The sequence below is a fragment of the Prinia subflava genome, chromosome 1, assembly GCF_021018805.1.
Source record: "Prinia subflava isolate CZ2003 ecotype Zambia chromosome 1, Cam_Psub_1.2, whole genome shotgun sequence".
Classification (NCBI taxonomy): domain Eukaryota; kingdom Metazoa; phylum Chordata; class Aves; order Passeriformes; family Cisticolidae; genus Prinia; species Prinia subflava.
In genome coordinates, this window is record NC_086247.1 from 45,831,621 (window position 1) to 45,853,442 (window position 21,822).

Here is a 21,822-nt window from a genome sequence, read left to right on the forward strand (position 1 = left end):
AATTGAAAAGGAAGTGGGAATGATGCAGCAAAGAGGTGTTGTCAGTGCTCCGTCTTTTTTTTTTTCCCTCTGTGGTGGGAGCTGTGTTGGGATGCCCACCTGTGCCTTTAGTACCACCATGGGCTAGTCTGTGTCAGTGCTGCAGGCACAAGCATTTAAAAGGTCAGCCTGCCAGCAGTTATAAATTGTACTCCTCTATGAAAGTGCTGGCTCAGTTATCTGTCCCTAAGAATTCCAAGTGTAAAAGCCTGCTTTAAGGAATTCCATCTTCTACTTTCCTTATCAAGGGTTGCAATTGAGGCTTGAGAATTCTTTGTCCCTCCTACCTGCCACCTCAGCAGTGCCATTTATCTTCTTAGGAAGATAGAGAGTCTCTCTCCTTCCCATAGAAATATATAGCCATTACTGTTTAAAAGGAGAAAATACAGAAAACAACTTACATATATGTGTATATATATATATATATATAAATACATGAAATGGAAATAACAGTTGCAGATTTGAAAGGGGTTTTTTTAGCTTGCTGCCTTGGGTTGTTTGGTGAGTGGCATATTGGGCTGATCTGGGATCCTTTATGTGTGCTCCCACCTTCTTTTCAAAACCAAATACCATTGTAAGAGTCTGTGTGGGGTTTGGGTTGTTGTCTTTTTTGTTTTGTTTTGGGTTTTTTTGTTTGGTTGTTTTGGTTTTTTTTTTTAATTTCTCAGTCTTTCAGTAGAATTAATATCCCTCCCGCTGTCTATACAGCCCGGCATCAACATTCCATACCTCACCGCGTTTATGTGTGGTTGACTGTCACTGGAGACAGAAGCTCTCAAAGTGTTACTACTCCCCTTGCTGGTGTGTTGTAGCCATGGCACTCAGACACTTGGCTTTCCAGCAGCTAGCAGCTTCTTCCCATTTGAATTCATGAGGATGATGTTATGAAGAGACAGAGACAAATTTAAGAGTATAGGCTTTTTTCTCCTTTCTTCTACCGTGTGACTATTAAATGAATAGGATGACTTTCACCCGTCTCTTTGATTTACACCGACGTGGGCCTTGGATGTGTGCAGACTTGTCAGCATAGCTTTATTTGTGGTGGAAGCTATTTAAATAATGGCATGATAACTATTTTAGCTGGGTTGTTTTTCAACAGGAAACTGGTTTTTTCAACTGGTTTTTAGTTTATCCAAGAGAATAAACTTGAATCAAAAAAATTTTAAAAGGTTTTTAGGCATCCGGGTAAAGATTTACTGATATTGCTGTATTAAGGGATAATAATAATAATATTAATTAATTTTCCAAAACTTAAAAGCTGGAACTCCTTAGCATGGTAAAAGTGTGTTTTCTTCTGTGCCCAAGTAACTGATGAGGTCAAGAGTTACTGCAACCCCACTTTCAGGTAAAATCAATTCTTCATCATGCAAACAAAAGAAGCTGTATGGCTCTTTTTTCTCACTGTACAACTCCTTAAAATATTAATTTGCACAGAAGAGATTTAAAATAAGATAGACCAGTTTTTTTAGGAAAATTTGGACTTCAGAAGGAACTTGCTGGGGTTTTGCTTCCTATTTTTTTATACATTGACAAAAGTTACAGAAGCAACACAGATCTATTTTTCAGGAATTCACCAGCTGCAGCCCAGAATAATGATCTCCTCCTGCATCTGGTGTTGCACTGAAACAGCTTTCATATGATTTTATATAAGCAGATTCCTTTTCTGCCCAATTCTAACGGGCCATGTGGAGCCAGACCAAAGTTCTGCTCACTACAGTTATCTGGTCTGCAGCAGGTAACCAAAAGCAGATTGCAAGTGAAGAATGCAAGAAAAGAGCAGTAATTCATGGTCCCTTCCCCCAGGGCTCTGCCAGTTCCACTTAGGTAATGCTCTAACGATGTTACAGAATAAATTTGGGGGGAAAGGTTATCCTTCTCCTTTGGAGGGTCCAGAGTGGAGAAAAGCTGGTGCTGTCTGTTGGAAGGGCCCTAAAATGTAATAAGGCTTTAAGGAAAGGTGCAGGCAGCTGATTTTCTCTTATTTTAAATTGACAGGGCGGGTCTTTGGCTGAGGATAGCAGCATGGAAACCTAGTGAACCACTAAAATAGAACAAGAATAGGAATTTTTTTTCATGCTCATCTCTGTGAACAAGATCAAGCCAAATGCTGAGTAATGGTGGATTTGGGTCAGAGCTCGTGATGTGCACACCTCTGGCTTATGAATATTGAGATGAGATGCAGAATCTAATTCTTAGCCATTTATTTTCATTATAGTAAGCCAATCCATTTCATTCAGGGTGATTTGCCTCCTTTTGTAAAGGCAGTCCAGGTGAAGCTTCCTAACCGTGTGGATGCTTGGCAGGGAGCTTTTAGTGTTAAAACAGGTGAAAAGTAGGGGGATACTGTCACCCCCATCCTATCATCTGTCACCAGTACTACGTCCTGCAGGATACACTGCTCCTACTCTGCTGTTTGCAGCCCATCTGTTCCTTATGCTTATTTAAGAGCATTCATATTTAAGGAATTATATTTTCATTTTATAATTAAAAGATAGGTTGGAACTTTTCATTGTTTTCCTGTCTGGCTTTATATGGGGTACTGGAAAAATATTTAAGAGATCTATGTTTGCAAAAATTTCTGAGTGGGCTGCATTACTTCTTTATAAAAAACATTTTAAAAGCAGCCACAAAACCCTCCAAACATTTTAAAATTAACCACCCTAAGACTTAATGTGGCTAATTGAAAGAAATGTGGGATTGTAATCCAGAAACACAGAACCCATTTTCTTGTTTTACCTTTAAATTAGAGGATTTCTTTTTGTTAACTAGAATTGAAATATTTCAATTATGAATAATGCCAGGAAGAACCAGCACACTTGAGTGGGTTTAATGAATTGCCTGTGTTTTTGCTGCTTTGTGAAAGTGTGTGGTGGTGGAGTTTCTGAGCCCTGTCACTTAATATATACAGAAATGCATGTTTTATTTATGATGTATTAATTTTAACTAGCCTAGCTTTTTTGTTTTATGAGCAGGGTTTCTGCAGAGCCCTCAGATCATTTTAATATGTTCACAAGAAATTTCCACAGACACTGAACTGCAGAGCTTTATGTCTCATGAAAGTGTAAGAGTAACATGTTTCTTGTCTACATTTATTAGCCTTTAGAAGGCACTGGATGTTTCTGTCATGACTGAGAAAATACTTAAGGGTAGTTTATTCCTTCCACTGGGTAGATAGGTCATTTGCATTTACAATCTTTGATATTTTATGTCAATTCTAACCAATATTAGGCAGTGTTGAGTATGGACAAAGAGGCAGAAATGTAACTGCTGTGATAAAACTTGAGAACAGGTACTAACAATAAAACTACCCTATTTTTGACTGAAAGGTCAAATTTGATCTGAAAGGTCAAATTGCAATTCAGAGCACCTTAGTATTGGTGTTTGTTGTTTTTAAGGCAGAAAAATTTTCCTTTGGAGATTTGAATTTACTTCACTGCATTTTATGCTGTGTGCATTAGAAAAATTTGTCTCTTTTGTGACATCCTCTTTCGGTTTATGAGCTGCTTTTCATCTTCTCTAAGAAACTGCTTACTGAAAGGCTGTATTTTAAGCCTTCAATTTAATGTTCCAGAGGAATAGAGGAGTACTTCTGACTAAATCCCCAGTTTTACTGTAACTTGGGAGCATTCTGGCAAACTGCTTTTCTAGCTAACATCATTGATTATCTTAGTGCAAAGACAGTGAGTACAGCAAAGAAAATTAATGTGGTAAGGTTGTTACTTCATTAGAAAAACCAGAAAATATAATTCATGCTCATTAAGTGTGAAGACAAAAAATGCCTTTTTTCATTGAAGTGTTTCCATTTTTTAAAAAAATGAATAGCAGAGAACAGTATTGCTTAAATTATTCATTGTTGATCTTTTAAAAATGACCAAGAGCTGTTTTACAGTCTGAAGTGTAATTGTCAGTGTGAGGTTCTCCACTTTGGAAAGCGAAGGACAACATTTGAAAAAAAATAGGAAAGCTGCTATTTACAGAAGAGCAATGAATAATTTTGAAGTGGTATCCAAAAATCTGATCATGGAAATGCTGTGTATGTATGTGTGTGTGTGTGCACGCGATTATGCTACATCATTTATAATATGTAATGTATTAATTTATGTATTATAACATAGTATAGAAAATATTTACTTTGTATTATATATTTTTTTATATATGTGTGTATATAATTTTCTTCTCTGTTAAGAATAGATCGTAAATCTTCAGCTTTCACCAAAAGGAGTAGCAGTACAAAGTAAAGACATTGGTATCGTTTCTATGATTTCTCTAATGTCACAACTTTAAAATGATTGAGGGACAAAAAAAAAAAAAAATATTTTCTTTTGGAGTTTTTTTGTTGTTGTTGTTCTCTAAGAGCTCCTTTATAAGCCAGGCTTCCCCAAGTACATGTTTTCCACTTTCATGTTTGGAGGAGATTGTGGAGCAGGTGAAGCTCCATGCCTGCCTATTAGATATGTTTGCTCCAGCATGTGGGTGGGCTGTTCTGGGGAACGAAAGACTGATTTGAGGTGGGTTTCAGTGTAGGGTGAGGGATTTGTAACAAGGGGCAAGGGTTGCCAGGCTGGCCCAGTGTCAATTCTCTCTTCTACTTCGCAGCATCACCACTCAGTGGCAGACAGCTCTTAGAAGCAACAGCAGTTCAAGGAATGTTGAGTAATTTAAACAACCCACCACAAAGCTAGCTATGTGTCTCACTTGAGTTATGGGAATATTAACATTGACTTTGATGCAGGAAAATATTCATCATGTTTCAGTAAATAAGGCATATTTTAGACTAACACAGTGATTGGTGGTTATTATTATTATTATTATTGTTATTATTACATGTAGATTTTGCTTGCCTGTTTTGCTTTATTTTCTTTAAATAAAACAAAACCAATACAACAACAACCCATCACAATATTTCAGATACTGAGATACCAAAACTGTGTAACACATGGAAGTGCCTGAGAAAGTTATTTGGAGTAGGACTTTGTCACTAGAGGGCACTTAGTCACATAAAATTAGCCATCTTTGGGTTGGTTTGGTTTGGGCTTATGGTTTTTTTGTAACAGCTTCTTTCTCTAAAATATCTTCTAAAATATTTGTTGATTTTACTGGATTTTATTATTGATTTAGTAGTACGCAAGTATAGCCATAAATATCTGTAAACCTAAGAGTATAAGGGCGGTGATCTGCAGTAAAACATTTCCTCTGGGAGAGGGGATAAAGGGGAAAGCTAAGGAGAGGCTACAGTGTACAGGATTTTTAGTGCAAAAAGCAGGCTAAAATTATACAAAAAGGCCTCTAAATTAGTATTAATTTAATTAATAAAACCTGAAGTGGAACAAATTACCATACTTATCAGCAGGGGAGTATAATCACAAACACTGACACACTTCTCGAGTATCAAAATCTCTGCTGTAAATTGACAAATGAAAAAACTGCTGTTATTGAAAACAAAGCCAGAGTCCTCATTTGCACACACCACTCGGGAAGTACCTAAGGCAGCGAGAGGAGTGCACTTTTATAAGTGGGTTTAACATACTTGACACTTCTCTTTAGACCATCATCTAGCTTATCATGCTCCCGTGGTTTGCTTTGCTGGATTCCAAACCCCAGGGATTTCTGATGGGATGCTTAAGGTTCACTGGCAGCCTGGCCACACGAGGGCATATTGGAAGCTCATGGCACACCTTTAAAGCTGCCTTTGTGCTGGGAAGCTGTGCACTTCACCTCCTGGCTTCATGGCTGGGATAATTTGCCATGGGACCTCTTTTCTCCAATGGATAAGCAATTCAGTGGGCTGGAGAGCTGATGCCCGAAGGGGTGTCCCAAGAGGGTGGAGTTTGCTTTACTTTTTTCCTGGCTGTTACTGCCAATCACAGAGAGAAAGAAGGTACTCAGAGCTGCCTCTGCTGGGCCAGTTTAATGCTGAGGTATGCAGAATGCCCAGTATTAATTTACACATGCTTTCAGCAAGCATGGCATGCAGTCATGGTATGTCTGTCAGCCCTGTCCTCGGCTTCTGACCAAACCTCCCATAGAAGGCCTTGGTCCAGTATTACTTGGAGTATTTTAGCTGTCTGGGCAGTCTGACAGATTAATTATCAAAATAATTAGCTGTTGTGAGTGTGTGGAAGCAGAGGTGAATATTCCAGATGTGAACCTGAAGGAGTCAGAGTGGTAACTGTGGGAAGAGATGGTAACTGCCAGACCACTGGTGACAGAGCTTGTGAAGAAGCAGAAGCAGTGACAAGGACCAAATATACTGGAAGCACATGGTTTGTTTTATTTCTAAACCAAACTGCACCAGTTTAAGTCTTTGCTGGAAATGTAAGCTTGGAAATTTAAAGAGCTTTGAAAACACATGGTCAAGTAGCTACATATGTAAATGGGCTTTTATATTTTCCTGTATTTCCTGCCTTCCAAGGAGGGAATGCTCTGTGCTGCATTCTGTAAGACATGCAGGTGGGATAATAGAACTGTAACAGCTTGCCAGGGTTTCCTTTGTCTTTTCTGTTCAGAACATATTGCTCATGATTAATGGACATGTAGACTAAGGCTACAGCACTGCCCTTGCATTCATGGACTCGAGGCCAGATCTGACTCTCTGAATGCCATTTGCATGGCTTCTGTCCCTCCACAAACAGACATGGAAATATTTTCTGTTCTCTAGGTCACAGAAAAACAGTTTAAAAGTCCAGAGGTTAGTGTACCCTCTAAAAACCCCAAGGGAATACATTTCCTGTTGATTTTCTATATCTAAGGAATTTCAAGTGATCCTCTTGGGCAGAACTGATAATCTGAAGTGCAAGTCAGAGCTGATAACTGTGGATTATTGCTTAAACTGAATACAAGGTCAAAACCATTGAGACAGACTTTTTCTGGGTCCCCATTCATGGTGCTGGGTGTCCGGTGTGGCTTATAGGAACTTTGTCCTTGATAGTGCAGTCTTATCTGTTTAGGCATCAAGGTCTGTCCCTCTGTAGTATGTGCCAGGTACTCAGATGGCCTGTAGAAATGTTTCAGTACATGGATCATATTGCAGGGCAAGGATTTACAAGCTGGAATTCTTTTTTCTCTGTCTGTCATGATGAACTTCACTGCAGTACACCTCCCACCACATTTCCTGGAAAGATATGGTAACCTCTGAATTCATAATCTCACTGAATGCTAAGAGAAATTTAAAATCACGCCTTATGAAAACAGGATAACATTATGCAAGAAATATATATCTGCACATTTTGTAATGGCAATCCCTACCTAGACTAGTACACTTCCTACTCTTGTAATCAAAAGGAATAGATTTGAAATCAGTTCCAATCAGAGTCTTAAGACCAAGTATTTAAAAAGTTGGAAAGTGAAGTTTTCTCTAGTTTTGCTGCCTAAGCTTTTTAAGTGCAGCAGGTAGAGGGCAGTAGGTGCTAACATTCAGGATCTCTTCTCCATAGTCCCAGTGCTGGGGAAACCACGAGGCTGCTCCTCAGCCCGGGTTGTAGGTAACCTGATTTTACATGGAAATAGACTGGGAGCACTCACACAATCTGTTAACATAACTCAGCAGCTGGAGCTGCAACAGCTTAGTATGCTAAAAGTGAGCCTCTTGGTAGGACTAAAAAACAAGCAATGAAAAGAGTGCAGGCTTTGACTGGGGTTCTCCATGCAGGTGAACTTTGAAGCAGACAGCTGATTTTGTCTAAGACAGCTGAGACAAACAACGTTTTGCACAGATCTTGTCTTTTGCTGTTAAAATAAATGAAGTGATAAGCATTATTTGCCATGAAAATGAATCTCTTAGAAAAAGAGATTAATTTCCTCCTCTAGAAGAAGAAAAAACATAGGAGGATGATGGTATGAACAAAGCTTAATTAAAATATAATTGTATTTAATCAATGCAGTATAATTAGAAATAGTGCTTAACAGTTCATTTTAATGGCTGTTGGGCTATTTGTATTCTTTAAATTAATATCTGCCTTATGAACAAAGATCCAACACAGCTCACTTCTCAAAAAGGCTCATTTTTTTTTCACTAGTGATTTTTGTGTAGTTCCAAGGAAGCAGAACCAGTAAACCAGAAAATTGATAGGTGGTAAAAAATTCCTGTAATGCCTTCTAAATCCTTTGTGTTTCTAGCCTGCGGCATAACAGAATGGTCTGGTGTTAGCACCTACCTTAGGATACTGCAGGTCAATCTCTTGCTCACAGTAAACTTTCCAGGTAACATTAGAAAGTCACTGACATCATTGTGTTTGTTTCTTTTGCACTGCACACAGAATCTAGTGCTTTTAATATTCAGTAAGTCTGTTCTTCCTATTTCTTGGAAATTTATCAAAGTACTGGTCAGTCTCCTGTGGCTGGAGGCTCAACAGGAATGGTCAACAGCATGTGCAGGTGGTGCATGTTGTCATTGAGGGTGTCCAGACCCTGAAGTATTTTAAGCTGGTGCCTTTCTTTTTCAGCTGTCTTGTGTGCACACATGCACACAGCAGCAACACTGCCTGAGACCAGAGCTTGCTCAATACCCTAGCAGCAAAGTGAAACCTTCTCACATTACTTTCTCAAACTCCAGCAATTTGTGTTTCAGAAACTTCCCGTGCCAGAGGTGTTTTTTGTTTGCTTATCAGCCCCACAAGGATTTCCCGTCTCTCAGCTTGTTCAGTTGTCCCCTGAATCCATGTAAAGTTTTAGCAGCTGTAACATCCCCTGGCAAAGAGTTCCTGAGTTTCCTTTCTCAGCTGCATGGAGAGCTGCTTCCTCATGTTTGTTTTCCACCTGCCATCTGCCTGCTTCATCTGATGCCCCCAGCCCTGTGTTACAATGGGCAGCAAACAGTCAGTTCTGATTCACCCCTTCCATGTCACTCATGATTTTACAGATCCCTATCATATCTCCCCTGGATCACTGCTTTGCCAGGTTTCATAGTTGTTGCTCCTTTTAAGCCAGTTTATACTTTCAGTCCACCCTCTTTTCTTCTTCAGCTCTGTACATGAGTGGAAGGATCAGAACTGCAGATAATATTTAAGATGCAAGTGTGTGAATATGTCAAAATACAATAGTTGCCTTTTGGGTTTTCTCTGGTCTTCAATTTGCTTTCTCTACTGGTGAACAGGAAGATGATGTTTACACAGAAGTTTTACCACCCCAAGATCTCATTCCTGGATAGCAGTGTTCTTGTAACTTAGTTCACAGTCCACTACTTTTGAGTCTAAATTAAGCTTTACCCTAAAAGATTTCTAGCATCATTTTTTATAAATTGCACATCATGTCATTTTGTTATGAACCTACTCTCATAAAAAGTTCTTTAGCCTCCATTATTTTTATCTCAAATAGCTTAATATCATCAGCAAACACTGTCTCTTCCCTGTTTGCTCCCTTTCTCACGTGGTTTCAGAACAGGCTGAAGAGCATCGATATCCTCAACATGAGGCAGCAGGACTCCACCGGTGATTCTCTTCCACAGTGAAATGGACTGTCCTCTCTCATATTCCTATGCCCTGTTGCTTTTCCAAATCTGTGCAAAGCTGTTCACTCTAGCTCTGTGCCTGCTAGGTTTCCTTAAGAAATCTAGTGAGAGAGATATTGGAGATATTGTCAAATACCTTTTGGAAAGCCAAATAGATGATGTATCTGAGTACAAAAAAAAAAAAAAAAACAACCAAAAAACAGAATGCCATACAATGCAAGCCCTAAAATAAAATAGCTGGTTGTCAAGAAAGCTGTTACTACTGCACGTCTGAACTATTCAGTCATTTGTGACAAACCTGAGTACTCTGATACTGAGGGATCTGAAGCAGCTGGGCAGATAAGGGCTCTGAGGGTATGAAATTACAGGAGGTTTATGCTGATCTACACATGAGCTTTCCTAGATGGGGACTACTCGTTGTCCCCACTGTTGTTTCCAACTAGATGTCTTGATCTGCACAGCTGATGTGGCTGCTCTGAGCTCATAAGGTTGAAAATCAGCCGAGGCAAAATGAGAATTTTTAGCAGAGTCAGGACAGTGATGTGTCTTGACCCTGCACTGCAGTGGCCAGCACATGGGAGGAGGAGCACATCCCTGCAGCTGCAGCAAGCGCTGAGCATTGGGAAGCTTCAACCAATCATCAAAGCAAACCCTAAGAAATGTTGTTTGTCTGCAGCTTATATAAAGGGGCAATTTTAGCTAAGATTATTTGGGCCTTGGGTGTGTGTAGGTGGCTTCATGTAAGTTTTCCAGCAAAGAAATAGTAGTCCACACTGGATTTGTAGATTTGGTTTAGTCTCTTCTCAGAAATGAGAATTAAAAATGAAGGGATTTCTTTATAACCTTTTTTTTTCTGTCTTGCTTTCTCCTGTGATCGATGAGCCTAGCTTCCATTACTACAGTAAGTTTGTTACTGTGTTTAACCTAAGCTTGGTTCTATACTGTTGCAACCAGCCATGTTTCTGGTTTTAATGTGATTTTGGGAACTAGTTATCTGTAATCCGTGGTACAAAAAGTATTGAAAGTAACAACATTACTAGTATGTTTGTATGAAGAGAAGAAATATGAAGTTCTGAGCTGTTTGCATCTCTGTTCTTCCAGGGTCCCTGATTGTACATCTAATTAAACAGCCATTTAAAAATATTAACCACTTCTTTGACCCTCTGCCACCAACAACAATATGGAAAATTAATTTCTCTGAAGATTTGCATCTCACATGCTTGCAACATTTGGATCTAGCCTTTAAATTATAAACAATCCACAGTATACAAATTACTTTAATTATAGAAATAGGTCACTGTGTTAGTGATGCCAAAAAGTTATGTGGGGGGTGGATGCTCAATTATCACATTTTCTTTTTTAGATCCCTAGGAAGGCAGGAAATTCAGTCCTCTCCAACTGCTTTTTTACCTTTCACTAAATATTTAAGCAATAGCAGTTGATGTGGCTTTAGTCCAAAATAATTTCTAATCTGAAGAGAATTTTTCCACATTTCATTTGTGTTTCTTTTCACATTCTTTAATCAGATTTCATATAAAGTATTATGTCCATTAGAACTAAATACCAATACTAAGCTAAACAGAAATATGCCTTTTCCCCTTAGTTTGTGGGCATATGTGAAGCCCTTGTCCCTGTAGTCAGCAAGAAGACATTGTCAAGTTGGTAATCACATGCAATATTGACTGTGTTCTCCTGTCAGAAGAAAAGAGAAATGTCTCATCCTGAGTGCTCACTTCAATAGAAATCAGTAATTTACATGTGAATAAAGTCACCGTACTGTGTCTCATAGTACTTGCTGAAGCTTACTTGGTTGGTGATTCTCATGCTGATTCATGTTAGGCTTACAGAATTTATTTTAATGCCTGGAAAAGAATGCAGTTCACTAGGGAAGAATAAACAAGGTGGTTTTTTTCAGTCAGAGAAAACCATGTTGAATCACTTGGTGCAAAGCACGCTTTCAGAATTTTTTGTCACCTTTCTAGCTGACACATTAATCTTGCCCTCACTTTGGGGTATCATCAGAGCTACTAGTGTTAGTACACACTGATGGTTTGCAAACCAGGGCTAGGTAAGCTTGTTTCTTAAATCAGTCTGCCAGTCATGGCAGCGACTGCACGACTGCAATTTCAGCTGTGAATTCTGCCTCTCCTTGCTGTGCTTGGCATGGCTCATGCAATGGAAAGACTGTTGTCTGAAAGCTGCTGTGTAAGTAGTACTTTGCTGTGTGGTCACATTCTTCCCATAGGTCTCCATGCACCTGCACATTTATGGATGCAAATTGTACCTCAGTACCAGCTTTTGGTATGTACAGATGGTCCTTTGCAAGCAGAAGCAGTATATTTTGTGGGCAGAAATTGCTGGCATGTACAAAAACCTGCAGGTGTGGTTTTAAAGCCTATTTTACCCTCTGTGCTGTGCCTGAGAGCATCTACTTAGACTCTGCTCGAGTGGTCAAACTGACCCAGTGCAGTATTTATGCTTTTGTTTGGGATACTTTGCATTTTTGGGTACTGAAAACCTTACCATAAACCACCTAACTGCTGTTAATTTGAGTCTCTGTTTAATTAAAAAGAACTATGTTTTTTAACTATGTTTTCAGTGACATATGTTGAGTTCAGGTCTTATGAAGATTTCTCCAGCTGAACTTGCTTCATCACCCCTGCTGCTTTGCACTTTTGAGCACTGGCAGTTTCCTCATTGGTGTAGCAAGGCTGGCACACAGAGGGAGGCACAACAGGCATTCCTAAAGTGAGCAAAAAGCTCCTCCCAAGCGGAGTATGGTGCTGTTTGTGAGGCTTGGAGCATCAGGGTGTTTCCCCTGTGGACAAGGAGGCGCCTGCAATTATCCATAGTAGGTGCAATATATGCCCAGTTGCTGCACAGCTGCCCAAAGCTAGTGGCACAGCAGATTACAAGCCTGAGCTACAGGTTTGGCTTTAAAGACACCAGGCATAACAGAATTTTTTTTACATCATTTTAAATGTACTCTCATATAGTGGTGGTGAATCCTTTACGGACTGGCCTTCTGAATAGATTTTAGGTTTCTGGGGAAGTGTTGTCATGAGATCTTGGTTATTTAACTGCTGACAGTTGTCTCTAACATGAATTTTCTTTTACTTCTGCACATAAATTATTGTAAAATTTTCCTTTTCCTTAATCAACTACCTTGGATGATACAATTTGAATTTGCTGATATTCAGATAGCACGACTAACGACTTTATGTGCTTTTTATACATCATTGCACTTTTCTTGTTGAGGATTGCTTGTGCATCATTATCAGCTCCTCTTGTAAGGAGCTCCTTAAAATAGTGAAAAAACCCAAGCAAAAAAGTAAAAAAAAAAACCAAAACCCACCAAACCAAGAAAAAATAAAACCACACCAAGACAAAAAAAATCAAACAGTGCTAAGGTTGTGTATGCATAAAGTCAGATAAATATGTTATTTAGGCTACAAACTAGCTTTGCCTAAGAACCATATTTCTTTATAACAACAAAAACTGAGGATACGTAATCTTTTCTTGTGGTGGAGATTCTGTGGGAAGAAGAAATTCTACCATGTTCTAGACAACAAAAATTGACTCAAGTTACATTACTAAATAAGTAGCCTTGTTTGATAACATAATCTCCTTTGGTAATATTTAAGTAGTGTAGTCATAAATGACAAGCATAAAAACTATGTGTCCTCTCATAATTTGCATTCATATATTAGAAACTAATTACTTGGAGTAATTGTTATTAGCAAACTATAAATCCATTTGAGAACTGAATAGCTTTCTGTCCTCTCCTTCCCCAAGTTCCTTTGAGTAGCACAAACCTGAATCCTTGTGCATCTTGGATTCATATTATGTTCTCAGTCATGGATGACCTTTTACAAATGACTTCCAATAGCTGCAGCTGAAGTCAACCACAAGATTTGGTCGTAAAAGGTCATGTTCCAGTTACACAAAATGTAGATAAATTTGCACTCCCTGCAGCAACTGATTGCTGTAGGTTTTTGGTTTCTATCTGACCAATTTTAATTCAAAGCCATGCATTAGAAAAGGTTATGTTCTAGCTTTGTTTCTCTTTGCCTTTCTTCACCTAATTTTCTTTCATTATAAAACTATTTGGTTTACAGATTTTTTTTTACTTTTCCAGTTGTTAAAGTTCTATTTCATAAGATTCCTATTTCACCTTTTCTTTGTTCCCCTCTTTTCTTCACTAGTGGATTAATTACAGATTATTCCTCACAAATTTGAGTAGTGTCTTTCTGTTACTGTCAGGTTCTCACTGGGAATATTCTACTTCTAACTGGAATGATTTCAGAGAAGTTGTTTGAGGCCATTCTGCTAAGAGCATGCCTTAGAGTGTCACATTTAGACCTTAAAGAAAGAAACAGGGAAGATTTAAACAAGTATAGTTTGCTTATGTCGGCATAACTCAGAATGAGTAGTAAATTAAAAGAATATTTGCTTTCATCACCACTGGTCACTTCCTGACCTTATGTTGTACAGAAAATTCATCTTCTTTTTGTTTCTGAAATACAGAAACTGTAGACTAAAGCTTCCCATGGTGACTTTGCTATAGGACTCTACCTTGTAATTACTGCCAAGCAGCTGGATTTTTCAATCCCTCTTTGGGCTTGCTGTGTACTTCACTTGCTCACACTGCTGCCTTTGACTCATGGGGTGCAGCTATTTGGGGTGCAGTTGTCCTAGCAGGTGAGTCAAAATAAGTTTCTCTGGGCTTGTGTGCTGCTTCCCATTGGTACTGGTACCTTCATCTGCCATTTCCAGGGTGTTCTAATTAAGATTATATAGCAATAGTGTGCTCCAGAGTTGGAGATCAGCTTATCTTTGCTACCAATGAAAAACCAAGAGCTGACCATGATGACAACCAGGATGAAGATGACTCCATGAGGCTTTGCCTTGAGGTGGTTAACTGGACTGCAAATGTCAACTGCACTCATATTCCTCATCTGGACAGGGGCAACCTATGTTCCTAATGTGAACAGAACCCAAGCAGGAACCAAAACCAAAGCCTGACTACTGCCATGTTTCAGTCCACTGTGAGCCCAATGCAAAGGTTCAGCTGCCCAAGACCATAGCAGGGCATATTAAAGAGAGAGCTGTGTGCCCACAGTTTTGTTTCTATGGGGGGTCTGAGCATGTGGATTCAAGCTCCAGTTGCTTTCCATGGTCTTTTCTATCATGATAGCTCTTACTGTGATGTTCTTAGAGTAAAAAAACCCAGACAGTTTTCCTTCATTGGAAAAAAATCAGTCAACCATCCAAGACTGGAGCTCTGAGCAACCTGATCAAGCGAAAGCTGTCTCTGCCCATGGCAGTAGGGTTAGAATAGAAGGTCTTTAAGGTCACTTCCAACCCAAGCCATTGTATGGTTTTTTGATCCCTCACAGGATGATGTACTAAGAACCCTGATACAGGAAACTGCAACAGATGGGTAGAAACAACTTCCTTTGTGTCAAAGCCTGGAAACCTGCTTTTTTTGGAATACAACTGCATGAGCAATTGAGCTTGACATGGGAGCACAGTCAAAAAGATATTTTAACAGATTATGTGACCTACCATCCAGATGATCATAATATAGAGCAGTGTAAAGCACCATATGTAACTAGCAACATGAAAGGAGAGACTTTGTGGTTTGTATAAGTTCAGATGAAAAAGCAATGGCCCTTGCAGTGTGGGAACTGAGAATTTTTACCATTGGATTTGGATCACATTGTGATAGGATTTGAAAAAATGCACCTACCAGGACATAATTAACTGATCTTTGCTTGCCCATGACAGATGAATAGGAATGTGTTGTTTGCTCCATTCAGTTCCTTAAGAGTGCAGGAATGTGAAAAAAAGTAGTAAAGCAGTTGGATAAAAGGAAAAAAACTTTTCAAAGCAGTTGCATAGTGAGCTGTAAAACAAAATTGAAACAAACATCTCTTGTTGTTAGACACAGGAAGAATGCCAAACAGGCATTGAAAATATGCACCATGTTCTGCTGGAAACTATCCAAATCATGATATCAATATTGTGTTGATGTTACAACCAAATACACTATCTGGCATGTTTCCATCATCTCAAATCTTCCATCCTTAAAGGACAAATATGACAAATTTTTGCTTTCCCTTTTCCCAGTTATAGAAAGCACAGCCTTCTAGAAGAAAACTGGCAAACAAAGCTGCTTACTAATTCCATTAGTGGGTATCCTGGCAATTGTGCTCATCTGAAAATTTTTATCACTGCTGATGAGGCAGAAAGCAGGTAAAACTTCAAATTTTTAATTAATTTATATTGTAACATCTCCTTGCCCTAAGTACAGTTACACAATGTCAGTCAATGCAGAATTTGGTCCAGGAATGGATTTGAGTTATACCCCCACCTCCTTTTTACACTCAACAGAATTAATGAATGAGAGCCCTCAGTCTTATTAAGACTAATGTTCCTTTGTCAGTCCAATCTTTTTTTTTTCCTTTGGGGTTCCTTCTTGTTATGACTTCGTTAGGTGGAAACTGAATGGTCTATGTTAATCAGCACAAGACATTTGGCTACTCAAGCTTTCCTAAATGTTTAGTTTCCCAGGGTCCTTTGAACCTCCCAGGGAACAGTTCTGCATCCTTATTAGAGACTGACAATTAAAGGTCTGTTTTCATATCAAAAGTAATCACGAAAAATTAGCTAGGGAGACCTTGGAATGCTGTGAGAGTCTCAATGTTTTGAGATGGCCAACTTTCCTTCATTTTCTTCAATCAGTATCAACTTGGGTTTCTTTTTATGTTTCCTTCTGCCAGGGCAACTTATGAGTTGGCGTTGTGACAACTGAGAAGGATTATGCAATACCATGAAGATGTGATTAATATATTTTAGGCCACTGTAACCATATTTGGTTGCATAATTATCATAGAGGTCCAACAGTAAACTAAACTGGGTTTTGAAGGCAATGGTATAAATGAGCACTTTCAGTTTATTGAATTCCTTGTTAGAAGGAGGAGGAAATTATGTGCAGACCTGCAAAAGCTGTGTTGCTTACAGACTTCAGAGAATCTGCCAGTAATACATAGGAAATGAATGATTCTGCCATAAATATTTTAATTTTTGTGTGCCAAGTTACAGGCTTTCACAGAACATAATCTGTTAGTGTCACACCTTGTCTGTTATAAGTCTGAAAAACAAATCTGAGTGTGTCTTCCCCAGGCTCTGGTGCCATGGGAATTTGCTGCAGAAGTTTATCAAAAATGAGAGCTTTGATTTACTTACATTTCTCAGAATCTGTGCTGGTAGATCAGGACCCCAGTAATCAAGGTGGAGTGGGTCACAACTTAGTAGGTTGCATATGTGTTTAAGTCTAGAAACATAAAGTAAAATATGAACTTGGTTACTTCACAAACTGGAAAAAACAAAACTAAATTGGTATTAGAGTATCAAATTCCCTCTTCACAAATGATTTTTTAGAAGTACTATTCCCACTTGAAGTTGAGTATGGCTGTTCCAGATTATGCATGTGGCAGTTTCAGAACAAGGCTGAGGTTTCCCTTTGCCCCTTGAGATCTCCACACAATTATCAGTCTTTCTGGAAACCCTCAGATACCTGGGAACAGAGAAACAGACTCAGCATTTCTGTTCATCCTCTGCCTTTCTGCCATGCCACAAATATTAGTAGAATTATCTGAAGACTTAAGGAAGCAAATTTTTTTCCAAAGCTTTTGACATTGATGATGGTTGCTTGAAATATATATAAATTTGGATTTGATTTTTGGAAGGAAAAAAATCCCATGTTGCTAGGTCTTATAGCAGTCATGTTACATAAGTTGGCAGATCTTAAGGGATTTTTCACTCTAATTAAAGGCAGTAGTAATGCCTTGCTTTTTGAAATGAAACCTTTGTTTTTTCATCTACTACATACTTATGGAAAAAACACGCTGTCAAAATCCTTAATGTATCCAACTATTTGAACATAAAAACCAACATCAAGCTGTTATTTGTTCTGTTGAAGCATACTTATATTTCCAATCTGAATCTTTTGTACCTGGTGATCTTAATTATATTTGTGCTGGAAGTAGTTTAACATTAAAGGGAATTACAGCAGATTAATCTGTAAACCTGCACAAATATCACATTCCTTTGTATGGAGGTAAGCAGGGCACAGAGTGCATAATTATGTGTTGTTCTCTGTGTAGGCTGTGTGCATAAGGCTGAGGAGTCGGTGTTGCCATTCCTCGTGACAGCAGCAATTATGGCACACTCTCATGTCTTGCAGCTGTCAGTTACATTAGAAAACATACATTATTCCTCTCACTAAGGTAATCTTTTAATCATGGACAAGCAACCAAAAAAAAAAAATTGAAAAAACCAACTTGCCCTGAAAACAGGAATTAGTATACTAATTAGTGTATGAACATACAAAAAAATCTTTTAAACAATGTTTGTTGTATTTTTTTTTTCTAAAGTGATCTAGCTTGAGGTCAACCCAAGAAGGCCATTTATCTCAACCAGTCAACCACCCATTACACTTTTTGCAACAACAGAGACAAAAGAAAATCACTAAAAATTAATTGGGAGAGGTATGTTTCTCCAGTCCTGATGCAAAAATATCACTGGAATCCAGTTCCAGCAGTTTGGCCTCAGTTAACACAGTAGGAAAGCACAGTGTCAGCAAACAAGAGTCATAGTTCATACTGGTACATAGAACTTTTGAATCCCAAAGTATCAGTTGTTTGTCTGTGATTAAGGCCTTTGGATTTGCTTGTGATTTTAAGGCTGCTCAGGTGACACTATTGAGCCCAGTTAGGAACAGTTTGCAAGGTGACAGGTGGAAAAATGAAGTTTCAGAAGAAATGTAGAAGAGCAAGCTGCTCGCCAGCAGTCTGCTCACAATGCTCTGGTACTGCACTGGCTACCTACTGGGCAGCTTCCATGTGAGTTTTCAGATGGCAGCAAATTTCCCAGTTAGTTTGATACTGTAGCATAAGCTGCTGCCTCATTGCAGTGGCTTGGGAAAAACTGTCAAAATTTTTAAATTTAGCACTTGTACATCTACCAGAAATGAAACTTCTTGCAAGTGTCAGGTATTACCTGCATTTCATGAGACTGATGCAGGTGTTGCCTGTAGGACTGGCTGACATATTCTGACAGCTCTGGTTTTGTCAGTGTCCCATTGCTCCATGTCCTTTGAGTTAGGAGCACTCTCTCCAGAGGTGGCTTTTGCTTCCTGCTGGTGAATGTTGATGGCCACCCCACAAATGATCACCAGGCACCAACACAGGAACATCCACCTCAAAACTGAGAGTACCAAAAATAAAACTACTTTATATAATTATTATTATTAAAACTACTTTATATATAAAAATAACAGATTAGCAACTACTCATGATAAGATAATTCTAGGAATAATACATAAATAAATAAATAAATATGTTTTTTTAAAAAACAGCAAACAAAATAACACCCGAATGAGGACAAACAAAATTCTGCCGATTTTCAATGGCCTTGTCCTGCCCTATAGTTAGCCTCTTCAGCTAGAAACTGAAGCCCCTTTCAGTACTGGATGTCATGTTTTTTCACTGCTTTTTGTGCTGTTTTTTCTAAATCAACAGTACAGTACACACCAGGACTTTGCAGGTTTCCCCATGTCATGGTGCCAATATATTTCCATCCTAATTTGCAGTGTGTCTGTTATTACAGACCTTCTGAGCACAAGTGCTGACTCTGCCAAATGCACATAGCTGTTCTGTGATGAGGAGAAGGATCATCTACCAAATAAATGGAGAACTCAGTATTCAATTTAGTGGTGACCTTGAATCTGATCTCTCTTCCATCCTCTAGCAGCCCAGTCAATCTCTGTCCTGTTTAACCCATGTCATCATTGCTGTCGTATCATACAGCCACTTCTGCAACTGCCTTTTCCTTGATACTGTACATTTAAATCACCAAAAGAAAGAAGAGAGAACAAGGAAAGGATTACCATAAACTCCTCTTCACCTTTTACTTAGTAGTGTCAGGAATGGCTGCACAGGTCTTTCCCAGTATTTCTGTTCTTTTTATTTGTCTGAGGTAGAAACCACAAGGTTGATTGATAATGCAATTTGCATCTTGAGGCATCACTGGAAATACAATGGCATGAAAGGCCACTCTGGCAGAGCACACTTTTCCCCCAGGGCTGACTTTAGAAACTCATTGATGTCACTTCCTTCCTCACTCAGCAAGTGAATTTTCACTAATTCTCAAGACCAGCTGTCCATGCTGTCAACAGAAAGTTATTAAAATTCCTTTAAAGTGAATCAAAATAGCCTAAAAACAAATGTACTGGGAAACAGGAAAGCATCAGTATTCAAAGTCCACAAACCTTTGAGCAAAATAATGTTGATCTAACCAGAGATTTCAAACACTCTGCTTTCCTAGCAACTTGTATATCATTAGAGAATGCTAAAAACACATACTCCTTTAATATTCTATTACCAACAATCTATTTGGCTAAAATATTTGTTAGGAGAATAAATCTTATTTCTTCTAAAGATGAACTCAGTGAGCAAGGGACTAAATTTTAAGAAGTCTCCCCTAAATGATAGTTCTGTGGAGGGTTTCAAAAGCATAACTTTTATATTTAGCAAATAAAAACACAACACAAGCATGCAGGAAGTAATTATCATAAGAGACAATCTTATAATATAGCCTAAAGTAATTATCTTCATTTGAATAATCTATAATGCTTTCATTGAAAAGAGGAGTAGTCTCAGTGATGGGAAGGGAGGATCATTTTCCTTTAAGTAGAGTCTTTATACGGCGTTTTAACACTTTAAATATTTTCACCTCATTTTGAAAATTCTGTTTGCGCCACACTTATCAATATGGAAAAGTTTTGTTGAAATGGAGTATCCTTTCCAGGGCTGGAGGTGGCAGCCACCTGAGCTAGGCAGGCTGCCCTGACAGTTAATAGTGATACTGACAGGTTGTAAGTCCTGTCCTATCATTGTTATTTTTAAAAACCCTCGGGCTGCACGTAGCCTAGCTGGATAGGCAAGTGTGAAATTCCTGACTTTCCCCAATATGTGCGGATGGTCTCCAGCAGCAAACTGATACCAGCTGCCCTCTCGACAACTAGTGCATGGGAGCAGTAAGTGAAGCAAATTACAGCCCCTTCTGGTCGAAAAGCAAAGAACAGGTATGAGGTGCCCTTGCTGCTAGAGTCCCAGACAGTGCAGAAAAGCAATGTTCAGTCTAGGTGTTCATTTTATCTCCAGGAGCACACAGAAAGACGCTGCAGAAGAAGGCCAGAATAAGGAAACAAGACCATAATTCAACTTGTCACTCTGTGGATAACATCAGGATAGGATTTCTCTCTGGGCCAGCTGGTGCTGAGCCTCAGTCTTGACACAGGCATTTAATTTTATTTTAAGGTAATGGCAGAAGTTGCTTTTCTCCTCCAGTGGTCATATCCTGAGCTGGATGCTACCAGTCTCTTGGTCATGTAGAACATCTTGCAACATTAAGAGACTTCATACTACATATTAGAATTGTTTTTTCTCCCCTCTGAAAGTTTAAATTTCTTGAGGGGTTCCAGGTTAGCAAGATTGGCTACTTATCTCAATCTTCTTTTTATCACATATTTTCTATAAGTAAGGCTTCTGTTTCTTTTATTTTAGATGGATCTCCATTTCAAACTGTGAAGTAATTTCTACATGTTAAAATCTGATTCTTAATTATAGGTTTAGATATTTTTTTTTACTAATTTACTGTTTGTTGCTGTACACGTCTCCTATCATATTGATTAGAATATATGCAAACTAATTATTTCCTTTCCCTTTCAGAGTCTGGAAAAAGACTTCAACAAGAGACAATTAATCAGGTATTTGGAAACTTTCATACTTTTTGTTAACTTAATTTTTCAGGCAGAAGAGTTGTGGCAAGTAGAAAGGAGAACTCCACGAGATAGATACTCTAATATTAACAATACATGTGTGCTAAGGAGCATGTGTCAGACAACTGGCTGGCTCTGCAGATGTGTTGAATTCACAAGAACAGCCATCATTTTGATCTAAGATTTGCCATTTAAGCAATTTAGTTCATCTACTTCCCAACATGTTGGTGCTGAGGACAAAGCCCAGAGCTAATTTGTTTATTGATATCAAATTTTGTAGCACAACATTATGCTTTATTTCTTTACCTTCTGTTTGCCAGTATTCTTTGACAAAGCAGAAAGCTATTGATACAAATACCTGAACAACATATGTAAGCAGTGTATTTCAGTGTTTCTTAGGTTATTTCTGTGATGAATTTTCATTGAGGCTGCACTAAACAGTGATGCTGCTTGCAGAGGCATTTTCTGTCTTGTTTTTATTTCTGTATCA

At 38.6% G+C, this 21,822-nt stretch overlaps 1 protein-coding gene across 2 annotated transcripts in view; it reads left to right on the top strand.

Moving 5' to 3' along the window:
• The window catches only part of CHST9 (carbohydrate sulfotransferase 9), an 86,800-nt gene that overhangs the window by 48,496 nt on the left and 16,482 nt on the right, over nt 1-21,822 (top strand). Inside the window, exons 2-3 of one of the 2 annotated variants that reach the window (XM_063395061.1) lie at nt 15,617-15,742; nt 21,283-21,320. In XM_063395061.1, coding sequence (XP_063251131.1) covers nt 15,727-15,742; nt 21,283-21,320 — 54 coding nt within the window. In that variant the 5' untranslated portion in view covers nt 15,617-15,726. The remainder of the gene's footprint in view (nt 1-15,616; nt 15,743-21,282; nt 21,321-21,822) is intronic. The other variant, XM_063395051.1, reaches the window with a different exon arrangement.